The sequence below is a fragment of the Schistocerca piceifrons genome, chromosome 11 (genome assembly GCF_021461385.2).
Source record: "Schistocerca piceifrons isolate TAMUIC-IGC-003096 chromosome 11, iqSchPice1.1, whole genome shotgun sequence".
In the NCBI taxonomy this organism is placed as follows: Eukaryota; Metazoa; Arthropoda; class Insecta; order Orthoptera; family Acrididae; genus Schistocerca; species Schistocerca piceifrons.
This window is the reverse complement of record NC_060148.1, coordinates 56,885,794-56,900,450: the sequence shown is the minus strand read 5'-3', so window position 1 is coordinate 56,900,450 and position 14,657 is coordinate 56,885,794. Positions and strand designations below refer to the sequence as shown.

The 14,657-nt window shown below is 40.6% G+C and overlaps 1 protein-coding gene across 3 annotated transcripts in view; it reads left to right on the top strand.

The window, feature by feature from the left end:
• LOC124720393 (zinc finger protein 70-like) overlaps nt 1-14,657 on the top strand; it is a 280,865-nt gene that overhangs the window by 76,383 nt on the left and 189,825 nt on the right. For 2 of the 3 annotated variants that reach the window (XM_047245734.1, XM_047245733.1), the window contains exon 2: nt 450-515. In XM_047245734.1, coding sequence (XP_047101690.1) covers nt 450-515 — 66 coding nt within the window. Of the gene's footprint in view, nt 1-449; nt 516-14,657 lie in introns of those variants that run through there. The other variant, XM_047245735.1, reaches the window with a different exon arrangement.

The window sequence follows — 14,657 nt, the reverse complement described above, 5'->3', positions numbered from 1 at the left end:
TAGCATGGAGAGCTGCATCAAACCAATCTCAGGACTGAAGACCACAACAACAACAACATGACATTTTCACGAATAGTCTCGTTTAGAGAGATCTAAAACATTTTAACAGAAAATCAAGATATTTTAGTGTTTGAAAGGTGCCTTGTTGAACTTCAGTACATATTATTTTCAGAAAACTTTGAAATAATGATGAGACACATTCGCTCTTGACCTGTATGATTTGAGATGAAATTAGTCAAAGATGGTGCATCAAAGATGTCAATATTTTCAGTATATCATTACAAAAACTGTTACACAGCTCATTTATTGACAAGTCGTTGTGTTGATACTACAGAAAATTTTCCGTCTCTAGACTAAGATGAGATAAAGTGTCCATTAAAAACAGTTTTGCAGAATTTGTGGTGTCCACTGAAGGCTGTGGAGTAACTATGTTTGTTTTGCTGTTACAGATTTCTCCTGTGCCCAGCAGCAGCGGCAGTGCTGCTGATGACTCCGTCAGGGTCAAGCAGGAGATGGTGAGAATGCATGCTCCTCACTTTTATGGACCTCATATGAAACAATTTGCCTTCTTTCCAGCAATGATAAAAAAACGTTATAAAAGTCTGTAAAGTTTGCTGATGCAAAAATTACCAGCTGCTAAAAATGTTTTACGGGACCCAGCAGTGGTATGAGGGAGAGTTTGAAAAATTTTAGAATGCCGTGGTTCTGAAAACAAATGAAATTTCATTGTATTCAACAGCTGCGCTCTAATGTTTTGTAAGTTGATTACTGGGTAGTTTCTTGATTTACTCCATTTCTTTGTTAATTACCATCATCTAAAGATTTAATTTACACCAAAATATGTGTTTGATTAGAGATCGTTTCCGGGCTATGCTTTTGCACGATTAAAATCATCATTAATGCCTAAACTGTGTTAAGATCAGCTTAGAAATGCACTCGTTGAAGAAGCAACTAATTATACGAAGGTAATCCCAAAAGTAAGGTCTCATATTTTTTATAAGTACATAGACCTGTTTATTTCTTCAATGGTTTTCATTAGTTTACAGCTTGAACATTTAGCTATTTTTTGAAATAATCACCATTTATGTCTATGCATTTTTGTAGACGCTGTGGCAGTTTTTGTATGTCCAAGTCATAGCAGCTCGCCGCCATGGTGTTCAGGAAGTTATGAACCTCTTTCTTCACCTCGTCGTCGGAGCTGAATCACTGGGACCACAATTAACACCGACAGGTACTGTGAGACTCTGAAAAAACTCAAACGGGCAATTCAGAACCGGAGAAGAGGAATGTTGAGCAAAGGCGTACACATTCTCCACGACAACGCTCGCCCACACATTGCTCGGCAAACCTTTGCTCTCCTGCAACAGTTCCAGTGGAACAAAATCACCCACCCACCCTATTGTCCTGACTTGGGGCCCAGTCACTGTCACCTGTTCCCTAGGTTAAAAGAACATTTGGCCGGAAAGCGATTCAGCTCCGACGACGAGGTGAAAGAAGAGGTTCATAACTTACCTGAACACCATGGCGGCGAGCTGGTACGACATGGACATACAAAAATTGCCACAGTGTCTACAAAAAAGTATTGACAGAAATGGTGATTATGTCAAAAAAATAGCTAAATGTTCAAGCTGTAAACTGATGTAAACCATTGTAGAAATAAACAGGCCTATGTACTTATAAAGAAATAGGAGATCTTACTTTTGGGATTATCCTCGTAATTGGTGCTAGGAATTCAAGAGAGATCTGTTTTTTCTCTGAGGTGAATTTCATGATGGCTATCCTAGAACTGCTGTTACTAGTGAAAATATTGCCACTGTTTGAGCAGCGCTCGAAGAAGATTGACAGATGTCTTACATATGCATTTGAGTGACATTTGGCATTGGTATAATTCTAATCTAAAACATTTGACATCAAAGATGTTGTAGATGTCTTCCACATGGACTGACTCCTGATCATGGAACAACAGTGCATTGATTGCTGTAGAAAAATTCAGAGGTGGAACTTCTTGGTTGGAATACCATTACTGGTGATGGATCTTGGATTCATCATCTTCATCTTCTTCTTCTACTTCATTAGGACCCTTTCGGATCACGTGTGGCTTGTTTTGCACATCTTCTTTCTTCCCAATACCTCTTCATTCTCTTGCTTTATCTGTTTCTTTCTTCTTCTGTCAAGACAACTTTGATTTTGGTGTCCGACCACCTGTGATGATCAACCAACCCTTTATATTTCTCCCTGTCCTGTACTACTGCCTGCAGATTTCTTTCTCTTATTCCTCCAGCCTTCCAGTCATCACTGACTTCCTTCACCCAGTTGTTTCCCGTATGACATGCATTCCATATCTTCTTAGTAAACATCTCCTCATCCATCCTCATGATATGCCCAATGAATTCTAACCTCCTGTTCCGTATCTCGCTCAACATGGGTTCAATATTTTCATACAGTTCCTGTCGTGTTTTGTGTATCCTGTATCCCCATGTTTTTTGGTGCCTCAAATGTCTCTCAAAATTTTCCGCTCCTCCTCCTCCAACTGTATACAAGCTCTCTTGCCAAGTGTGACCATTTCTGATGCATACAGAGCAGCACTTCTTACAGTTGCTGTGTAATGTCGCAATCTGGCATTCCGTGCCAGATTTTTCTTGCCATATGTGCTTTTCACCGCATACCGAAGCTTCTGCAAAAGCTGTGCCCTGTCTACTGTGCTACCATTGCTCTGTATGCCACTAGTTATCTTCTCCCCCAAATAATGAAAACTGTTGACTTTCTCAACCACTTGGTCATCTATCTTCCAGTCAGACTCAGTGTTCAATGTCTTGGTCGTCTTATATGCAATCTTCAGCGTGACCTTTTCTGCCGATTCGGCTAGATTTTTTTAGTGCTGTCTTCGCTTCTTGTTCTGTTTCATTTAAGAGTGCCATGTCATCTGCAAATGCCAGGCAGTCCACTGTTGCATTGTTTCACATTGTACCATATTTGGGCACCTTTGATCTTCATATTACTAAATTACTGGCCATGCTACAGATGCAAAATTTAACTGACACGAAGAAGATGCTGTGATATGCGAATGATTAGCTTTTCAGAGCATTCACACAAGGTTGGCGCCGGTGGTGATACAACGTGCTGAAATGAGGAAAGTTTCCAACCAATTTCTCATACACAAAAAGCATTTGACCGGCTTTGCTCGGTGAAACGTTGTTGTCATGCCTCGCATAAGGAGGAGAAATGCGTACCATCACGTTTCCGACTTTGATAAAGGTCGGATTGTAGCCTATCGCGATTGCGGTTTATCGTATTGCGACATTGCTGCTCGCGTTGGTCAAGATCCAATGACTGTTAGCAGATTATGGAATCGGTGGGTTCAGGATGGTAATACGGAACGCTGTACTGGATCACAACAGCCTCGTATCACTAGCAGTCAAGATGACAGCCATCTTATCCGCATGGCTGTAACAGATCATGCAGCCACATCTCGATCCCTGAGTCAACAGATGGGGACGTTTGCAAGACAACAACCATCTGCACGAACAGTTCGACAACGTTTTGCAGCAGCACAGACTATCAGGTCTGAGACCGTGGCTGCGGTTACCCTTGACGCTGCATCGCAGACAGGAGTGCCTGCGATGGTGTACTCAACAACGAACCTGGGTGCATGAATGGCAAAACGTCATTTTTTCGGATGAATCCAGGTTCTGTTTACAGCATCATGATGGCCGCATCCGTGTTTGGCGACATCGCGGTGAACGCACATTGGAAGCGTGTATTCGTCACCGCCATACTGGCATATCACCTGACGTGATCGTATGGGGTGCCATTGGTTACACATTTCGGTCACCTCTTGTTTGCATTGACGGCACTTTGAACAATGGATGTTACATTTCAGATGTGTTACAACCCATAGCTCTACTCTTCATTCGATCCCTGCGAAACCCTACATTTCAGCAGGATAATGCACATCCGCATGTTGCAGGTCCTGTACGGGCCTTTCTGGACACAGAAAATGTTCGACTGCTGCCCTGAACAGCACATTCTCCAGATCTCTCACCAATTGAAAATGTCTGGTCAATGGTGGCCGAGCAATTGGCTCGTCACAATATGCCAGTCACTACTCTCGATGAACTGTGGTATTGTTGAAGCTGCATAGGCAGCTTTACCTGTACACGCCATCCAAGCTCTGTTTGACTCAATGCTCAGGCATATCAAGCCCGTTATTACAGCCGGAGGTGGTTGTTCTGGGTGCTGATTTTTCAGGATCTATGCACCCAAATTGTGTGAAAATGTAATCACATGTCAGTTCTAGTATAATTTATTTGTCCAATGAATACCTGTTTATCATCTGCATCTCTTCTTGGTGTAGGAATTTTAATGGCCAGTAGTGTATTTAGTTGTCTCCACTGTCTCACTACTTCGTCCTAAACCGGGTTAAATAAAATTGGTGACTGTTCATCCCCTTGCCAGACTCCTGTTTTTATTTCGAAGCTGTCCGACAGCGTACTGCGATGCCTAATCCTGGCAGTAGAGTCGCTTAACGTTTCCTTTACTATTGCATGTGTTGTAGCATCCAGTCCTCTATCTTCTAACACATCAAGCAGAGTACTTCTGTCAGCTGAATTGTAGGCCTTTTGGAAGTCCACAAATGTTACTGTTGTCTTTTTTCCTTTCCTGTTTCTGTGTTCTATTATCCTTTTTATTCCAAAAATCTGTTCTGTACAGTTCCTCCCTTTTTTAAAGCCACACTGGTACTCTCCTATTGTCGGCCAGAGTTGCTCTTCAACTCTGTTCAACAAGATTCTTCACAAAACCTTGTACCCTATGTTTAAGAGAGAGATGCTCCTGTAGTTATCCAGTACTTTCTTGTCCCCTTTCTTGTGTAGTAGTATTGTAATGGCTTCTTTCCTGTCTATGGGTATTTTCGTATTTCTCCATTCTCTTGGATTCATTGTTATGATAATGAAAAGAAAAGTCAGTCGGTTCCACATAGGTCTTTCAAATACAATCTAAGACTACAGAATGGTTCAAATGGCTCTGAGCACTATGGGACTTAAAATCTATGGTCATCAGTCCCCTAGAACTTAGAACTACTTAAACCTAACTAACCTAAGGACATCACACAACACCCAGTCATCACGAGGCAGAGAAAATCCCTGACCCCGCCGGGAATCGAACCCGGGAACCCGGGCGCAGGAAGCGAGAACGCCACCGCACGAATCTAAGACTACAACAGTCCAATGAATTTGCAGTGATTGTAACAAGTTAGTTGCAAGCTTTTTTTTTCTAAGATGGGCAATACTGATAGTTACACAAATAACTATTTACCACAGATTTTTGAAAAAGTCCATGAAAAAAAAACTTCCATCATAACACATCACCATGAACTGCAAAACTGATAACTTAGTATCTGGATGTCCTAAAGGTCTCCACCATACGGATCTGACCTAGCACCTTGTGATTTCTTTTCATCCCAAAAAATTAAAGATAAAATGCATGGAGCCACTTTTTTGTTATAAAATGAAGTAACAGAGTATTATAAAAACCTGGGTTGTCAAGTGCCTCAGAAAAAGTGGCATCATTGCTTTGAGGACTGGTTTCTTTGAATGCAAAAATGTATTGATATTGAAGGGGAATATTTCAAAAGCAATAAAATGATTTGACTTTTTTAAAGACAAATTGTTGTTTGATTTTCTGGGAATGTTGAGTGTTGCTCTCATATTGTTGGCCACTCTTTAGAAACTGTAATGTTTGCTAATGGCAGAAGTATGCTGATAAAGGGGCCAATCACATTCATACCAGACACAGACACTACCACTAGAATAATGGAACAGGCTCACAACCAGTTCATACTTGACATCTTAGTGCTTAATATTGCAAAAACTTGCATTATGGAATTTCAAAGAAATAAAAATGACTTACAGGTTCCAGAAATAAAGATCAGTGTACGCACACTGGATGGGGCTCCTTATGTGAAGTGCCATGATATTCAGATGGATAGTGAGGTGGCCCTAGGGCGAATTTAACTACGAGGCGCGACAATAGAGTAATGAGACTTATGTGAAAAAAAAAATGTTGCTTACAGTTTTATTCAAGTTTAGTGTTGTCTCCTTCAAAGAAGTTCCCTTCTGATTGCACACACTTTTTCCAGCGCTTCTGCCATTGATGGTAACATTTCTGGAACTCATCTTCTGTAATATCCTCCATGACCCTCGTCACAGCTTTTTGGACATCTTGTGCTGTTTGAAAATGGTGTCCCTTGACCGCCATTTTGACTCTTGGAAATAGAAAAAAGTCGCATGGAGCAATATCTGGTGAATAAGGTGGCTGTGTTAGTACTGAAATTTGTTTTGAGGTTAAAAATTGCCGTACTGACCGAGCAGTATGGGGTGGCACATTATCGTGATGCAGAATCCAATTATCAGCAATATTGGCATGGACACAAAGAACTCTTTTACGAAGTCTTTCTAAAATTTCTTTGTAGTAATATTGGTTACCTGTTTGTCCAGAAGGCACTCACTCTTTATGAACAATTCCCTTGGAATCAAAGAAGCATACAAGCATGCATTTCACTTTTGGCTTTGATATGTGAGCTTTTTTTGGTCTGGGTGATCCCTTTGAGCACCACTGCTAACTTTGGTTTTTTGTCTCTGGATCGCACTGAAAAAACCAACTTTCATGGTTCAACAATTCTGGATTGATTTCTGTTTGCTCTAACAGATCGGCTGCCACATTTTTCCGTGTTTCTCGCTGTTGTGGTGTGAGATTTGTGGGGACTATTTTTGCACAGATCTTTCTCATACCAAGATATTCAGTTATTATTAGGCAAACCGTTTCTCGATTGATGTTCAGTTCTTCTGCAATCATTTTCACGGATAATCATATGAGGTCACGCACCCTGGCCAAGTTGACATCGGTCTGTGAGGTTGATGGTCGTCCAATGCTGTCTTCATTTTCAACATTCGTTCTGACTTCACTAAACATGCTAACGAAAAACTGGAGCTCTTGATATAACCTCCTCTCCAAAAGCTTTTTGAAGCTTACCGTAAGTTGTTGTCGCGTTTTCACCCAATTTAAAAAGATACTGTTGCGCAATATTATGCGGTTCCATTTCCGTGACGAGAGACACAAACACGTGTTAACTTATTACAGCACAGCTCACGACTGAGCAGTTTCTTTGATGTGCCACTTGGACTAGAAGCAGCTTATAGACCGAGGTCAAAGATATTGTGCCTACGCAAGCCTGCAGGGTTGACACATCTTGCAAAAAAAATCAGTCTCATTACTTTATTGTCGAACCTCGTATTTGCTATTCATAGGTAGAAATAAACTCGTCTGCCCCTCATTTCGACACCAGTATACCACCTAGCAACTCACACCTGTATCTAACTGAATACTGCATCTGTGCTGCTGCTGTTGCTGCTAATAAATAATAATAATATTACTAATAATAGTTATAATCATAATCATACGTATGTGCATATTGAATTCACTCCATTATAGAAAGGCAGAACTGTTTACAGCATGCTTGCTTTATAGAAATTCCATCGGTCAAATCTTTATAGTCTAGTGCTGTGTAGCGTAGAATTCGTAGAGAGGATGACAAGACTGTTGACTCAGTCTTGTGACATCGATGTCCACAATAATTGTTGAGTCTTTTTGAAGAGTGAGAAAGAACGCTAGGCTGAGCAATTTGTTGCAGCGGTTGGCAAAAATATTTGTTGGGCAATCTCCAAATTAGGAAAAAATTCTGGTTTTTGTGCACTACTCTATACAAAGTACTTTGTGTTCTTGCAGTTTTCTAGCACACTTCAATAGTATAGTGTTGTCTTGCCCAGGAAAATTACTTGTGGATGAAAAATTGCTATAAAACTCTTCTAATGATTTTTTCCTTCCTGCAGTAGGGTATTTGACTGTTTTCTGGAAATTGCCTTAATGATTAATTATGTCACTTTATGATCATAACATGATTTTTTCCTTTTGAATTTCAGTATTCTTTTATAAAAAATAATTAGTATTCTTTTATAAAAAATTATTTGGGAGCCTGCTAAAATGTTCCATTCATCATGTGATGTCAGTGACTTCACTGCCTAGCTCACTGCTCTTATTGTCCTAATGCTAATTCACAGTGATGTCTTGTTTTGGAATTTACATTTCGGAAGATGGGTTACAGATGGTGTATTGTACCATACTGTACAAATACGAGGGGGAATCAAATATAAACATGAGTTTATTTTTTATTTAAATTCATTTATTGAAAAACTCAAGGCAGTTATAATTTATTTTTCTATGTAGCCTCATGCTTTGGAAGTGCATTTGTCCCAGCCTGTGGGTAGCGTTTTGATGCCCTCATCATAGAAAGAACTGGGTCATGTCACCAGCCAGTTGCACACAGTCTTCCACACTCTTGTTATCTTCAAATCGTCGCCCTCCTAGAGCTTTTTAAGCTGTCCGAATAAATGGAAATCACAGGGCGATAAGTCTGGGCTGTAAGGAGGGTGATCAAGTGTAGTCCAGTGCATTTTCTGTAGCTTGGAGGCAGTTAGAGCTGCAATATGGGGTCGCGCATTGTCGTGGAGGAGGATGACCTGTCAGATCGATTGGTCTCATCTTTTGCGGTGATATGGAACTCTCACCTTGATTGACAGTTCGCAGTAGTAAGCAGCATTGATTGTGCGTCACTTGTGCAAAAAATCATTCAGCAAAATGCCTCGCTGATCGAAAAAATGGTTGAAAGAACCTTGCCAGCTGACAGTCGAGTCTTAGCTTTGACTGGTGCTGCCTCCCCTTTCCTCTGCCACTCCTTACTGGCTTGTTTGAATTCTGGGGTGTAGTGGTGAACCCATGTTTCAGCACAGGTGATGATCTGAAAACCTTGCTGTAAGCCCTGACAAACCTCCAAACGTCTCAACTTCAGATTTGCAGTCAAAGGTTTAGGGACCCATCTGGAACACACTTTACAGAACTGTAGGTCATTTGTGATGATTGCTTGACAGCTCCCATAACTGATTCCAACATTTTGTGCAATTTCTGATACTCTCGCCCATCAATTGTCATCAATAATGTCTTTAACTGCACGAATGTTTTTGTCTGTAATGCTGGTCCTAGGACGATGATCATGTTGCTGATTTTCCACATGTTCCTGTCCTTTCTTGACCTTTTTATGCCAGGCAAACACACATGCCCTTGATAATGTTTTATCACCGAACTGTGCATTCAATTTTTGGCAAATTTCTGCTGCTGTAACTTCTTCACGAGCAAGAAATTTGATAATTATGCACTGCACTATGGAAGGGTGCACCTGTTGCTCAGACAGTGTGTGCATTACTGACCTAAATAGCGGGAAATATCTAATAGCACACTCTCCTCACTTCTAATGGTCCCACCTAAGCACAGCAGAAGTGCGGGGCCAGTCCTACCAACTGATGAGGTTCAGGAACAAAAATCCCATTTATATTTGATCTCCCTTCATACATCTATAAAAACTCCTGAAAAGTTGTTGTTGAGTGTTTCCCAGAATAAGGAAATGTGTAAAATGTGGTTGTGCTATATTGGCACATTGCCGCTTTGTCGACGCCCAAGTTCACTAATTTAATTATAAATGCATTGTACTGTGAAGTTAATGTTAACTTACCTCTGAGATATGCTCTCCCACTGTTACAATGAAGGAAAGTGTCGTTCAACAAAATGAAACACTTAGTGAAAATTGTCTTTTTTCCCAACTTCATCTCAATTATTCAGTAGCTTATTTGTTAGAACGGTGGACCGTCAAATTTTATGTATATAATTATGTCTGTAGATCGGTGGTTCAAATCAAACCTGAAAGAACATTTTATCCTATTTGTAAAATGACTTGACAGTCATCTCATGTGAAAACCACAACCAAATCACAATTACAAAACAGAATACTACTGTGTTTTCTTTGCTGTTTATATGCACTTACATTTGCAGTCACTGTTAACAAAAGTCACATTAAAAATATGTTGTCCAGTTAATGTGACCCTACACTTTTTACTTTATTAGAAAGAATGTTTTTATCTTTGTACTGTCCAGATAGTATCCTTGTTGTTTAAACTTTTTCAGTTTCATCATCTTACATAAAGGAGAAGTAAGTCTGCCTCAGATGTTATCATTCTTTTACACTCAGAAACATCAAAACGTTTGTGTCACCTGCATGTTGTACATGCTTTTTATCTCCCCGCATAACCTCATCGTCCTACACCTTGTTGTACTGTGGGGGTATGGTGATATCTTCACTACTAGCAATGCTTTCCAAAACAGTGAATTGTTTGTTCACAGAGTAAATACACATATCCTGTGCAGTCAGTTTCTCAGACTAAGACTTATGTGAAGCTGTATATGATACAGCCCATAATCGAAACAACTGCTACAGTTAGGTCTTGCTAATGCTATTTTTATATTTCATGTAAAACTTTAAAAATATGTGACCCTTACTGGCCACCAAGCTCCCCAGGCATGAACATTATTCAGACTATTTGGGATGCCTTCCAACGTGCTGTTCAGAAGAGATCTCCATCCTCTCGTACTCGTACAGATTTATGGACAGCCGTGCAGGATTCATGGTGTCAGTTCCCTCCACCACTATGTCAGACATTAGTCGAGTCCATGCCACGTCGTGTTGCGGCACTTCTGCATGCTCGTGGAAGCCCAACACGATATTAGACAGGTGTACTAGTTTCATTGGCTCTTCAGTATACTGTTGTAAGTTAAGGGAGCGAACAGTACATGGAATGTACACAGCAAGAGGGTTGATTTGCTTAATTCTGTCTTGGAGCCTAGAATAAGTACCAGTCATACTGCTTGAATTGTCAAATGACTGACCCCTTCATAACCAAATGTCCAGATAATATTTACTTAATAAGTTTATTAATGAACCAGTTAATTCTTCTGATCTGCACTCTGAATTTGCGACAAAACAGATAAATTGTTCAACAGGAAATCCATCTGTTTATAAATACCTTATAACAAAAGACAGCTTACTCATATGTGTAATATCAGGGGTGGAGTGTAATGTGGTTGAAAAATATTTAGATTCTTTCACTTCATGTACCATACACTCCACGACCTTTTCTGGCAGATCTGATACAAACTCTTGATGTCCGCAGGGAAATATCTGATGTTTTCCCTTTTCCTCTGTTTCCACAGAGTGCTAGAAAAGGATCAAAGCTTGCTATTAGCTGTAGTTTTTCGGATATGTTCACCCAAACCCATAGTTGTGACACCTGTCTTGTATGGAAAGGTTTTTGGCTACAGCAACAATCTGTATTGACATTTCCCTCCAATATTTTGCTTTTATCTATTCTCCTTGTGATTTCTCCTCTAGCTTTTAAAGTTAACCAAAATTACCTATGTTCAGCTGAATTTTCATGGGAGTTAATCAGGATTGACCATTTTTCCAGTCATTAAATCCCTCACGAGGTTTTGCAAACTGTAATGTTCCATTAAACGATAAACATGGGACACAGAATACGCTGCTTTTTATTGTTTCTTGCCATTCTTGTTTCAAGACTTGTGAAAAAATGTAATGGCTCATGAGCCACCCCTTGAAATCCACTGGCCCTTAAAATCTGCTGCCTTAAGCAACCGCCTATTTTGCCTACTCTGCCTTCTTTATACTCGCCTGCAGTTAATCCTGGTCTGTGGCATAATCTTGTGGGTCATTGCGACTAAGATGGAATAAGTGTTCATTCTACAAAAGTGTGCAACAAGAATATTGCTTAAAGTTGACAACTAGAAATCTTGCAGAGCCCCCATCGGCGACCTAGGGATTCTTACCTTTACATGCCAGTACATTTGCTCCTTAGTGGTATATGTGGTTAATAGCAAGCATGGATTTAGGATGAACTCAGCAATTCACAACCACAACACTAGAAGTAGAAATAATTTCCATACAGACTATGAGTCACTGTGTAAGCTTCATGGAGTCTTATATTCTGGGGTAAAAATTTATAACAGGCTGCCATTGGACATCAGGTGAGAAACTGAACATCCCCACGTATTCAGAAACAAAGTAAAAATGGTTCAAATGGCTCTAAGCACTATGGGACTGAACATCAGTCCCCTAGACTTATAACTACTTAAACCTAACTAAACTAAGGACATCACACACATCCATGCTCGAAGCAGGATTCGAACAAAGTAAAAGAGTATCTAGTTAGCAACTCCCACAATTTATAGAAAACTGAGACTAGGGAATGTTAATTATGTGTATCTCTAATATTTATGTCAGATAGATCTTGGCTTTCCCAATATACAGACACTGACTGTGGTATGTGTAAAGTTGAAGTGCTTTGTTTGAAGTGTTAGGTAATAACAGCAGCTGAGCAGCATAGGAGAAAGAGCAGTAGCCTTTTTCAAGGCAGCTGTTTTTCTCCTGACATGAAGCAATATATAAGTAATTAATATACTGGTAATCATCAGTTTGTGATACTCATAATTTGTTGTGAGTACAGTTTACAATGTAGATAGCAGTCGTTGGTTCTGGGTGTTAATGTATGAGGGGCGATCAAAAAGTTTTTGATCATTGCTATAGTGCATATCCAACACAGCACAACTTCAATGTGGGAGTATAAGCATTGACATAAAAGCAATGCTTTCGTGTGGCATTTATGTCTCCATGACGAGCTTGCAGTAGATGCGGAAACACGAACTGTAGTGACATTATTACCAAATGCGTCCAAGTAGGACCAATGTACTGTTATTCCTTTCTCAGTTGCCAAAGGACAGACACCCGTAAACATCCACCAGACAATAAAGAATCGGCGTGGGGCAGCACGTCTGTTGAAAAACACAACAGTGGTATGGTCTGTGACAAGGGATGCTTCTGCTTCATATTAATCCACTTCCCCATATCAAAAATGTCGTAACGCAGAAGTTATGTCAACTGAGCCGGCCGCGATGGCCGAGCGGTTCTAGGCGCTTCAGTCCGGAACCGCGAGACTGCCACGGTCGCAGGTTGGAATCCTGCCTCGGGCATGTATGTGTGTGCTGTCCTTACGTTAGTCAGGTTTAAGCAGTTCTAAGTTCTAGGGGACTGATGACCTCAGATGTTAAGTGCCATAGTGCTCAGAGCCATTTGAACCATTTTTGCCAACTGAAGTTGGAGACGCTCGGGCACCCAGCCTATAGTTCTGATCTTTCCCCATGCAATCATCACAAGGACAGTGGTTCATGTCAGAAGAGAATGTGCAGCAGGCAGTTACAGACTTTTTTAGTCAGCAGGACTCAGTGTATTACCAAAGGGTATCTTCAGTCTGGTGTATCAGTGGTGTGATTGCCCTCAATGCTCGTGGCGATTTAACCTGATTGTCTTGCCGATTATGGGCTGTGCGACCTGTGAATTAGAACTTTTTAATTGTACTTTGTATAACTTGACTTGTCTCACACCTCTAAAGGTTCTCCTCCTACATCTACATCTACAAACATACTCCACAAGCCAATATACGGGGTGTGGCAGAGGGTATCCTGTGCTGCTGCTACTACTACTACTACTACTACTACTACTACTACAACTAGTTATTTTCTTTGCTGTTCTACTTGCAGATACTGTGAAGGAAAAACAACTGTCTATATGCCTCTGTATTAGCCCTAATTTCTCTTATCTTCATGGTCCTTATGGCCGGCTGCTGTGGCCTAGTGGTTATAGGCTCTTCAGTCCGGAACCACACAACTGCTACGGTCGCAGGTTCGAATCCTGCCTCGGGCATGGATGAGTGTGATGTCCTTAGGTTAGATAGGTTTAAGTACTTCTAAGTTCTAGGGGAGTGATGACCTCAGATATAAAGCCCCGTAGTGCTCAGAGCAATGGTCCTTATGCAAAATATACATTGGGGGCAGTAGGATTGTTCTGCAGTCAACTTCAAATGCTGGTTCTCTAAATTTTCTCAGTAATGTTCCTCAAAAAGAACATCGCCTTCCCTCCAGGGATTCCGCTTTGGGTTCCTGAAGCACCTCCTTAATACTTGCATATTGTTTGAACCTACCGGTAACAAATCTAGCAGGCCGCCTGTGAATGGCTTCAATGTCTTCTTTTAACTCACCCTGTCGTGGATCCCAAACACTGGAACAGTGCTCAAGAATGGATCGTACTAGTGTTGTGTACTCTGTCTCCTTCCATATGAACCACATGTTCCTAAAATCCTCCCAATAAACTAGAGCCATCCATTTGCTTTCCCTGCTGTAGTCCTTACATTCTCATTCTATTTCATATCACGTTGCAACATTATGCCTAGATACTGAATCAACATGATTGTGCCACACTCCTTATGCCGTATTTGAGCATTAAGCAATGTGATTCCTATTTATCTGCATTAGCAATCCTTTTTTTCCCCATTGTAACAAGCTGACATTCATCACACCCTATAAAAATTCTAACCAAGTCATCTTATATTCTCCTGCTGTCATTCAGTGATGAACTGTCTGGTACACCTTTTGTCATCAGGAAACATTTCATTTATGTATGTAGAAATTAAGAACAGTCCTACTATCCTTCCCTGGAGCATTCCTGACAACACTCATGTGTCTGATGAACATTCGCTGTGAATGTATCATACTGCGTCTGTTACTTCAGAAGTCTTTGAGCTATTCATTTATCTGATAAACCTATTCTGTGTCTTTGTACCTTCAATGACAGCCCGTACTGGGGCACTGTG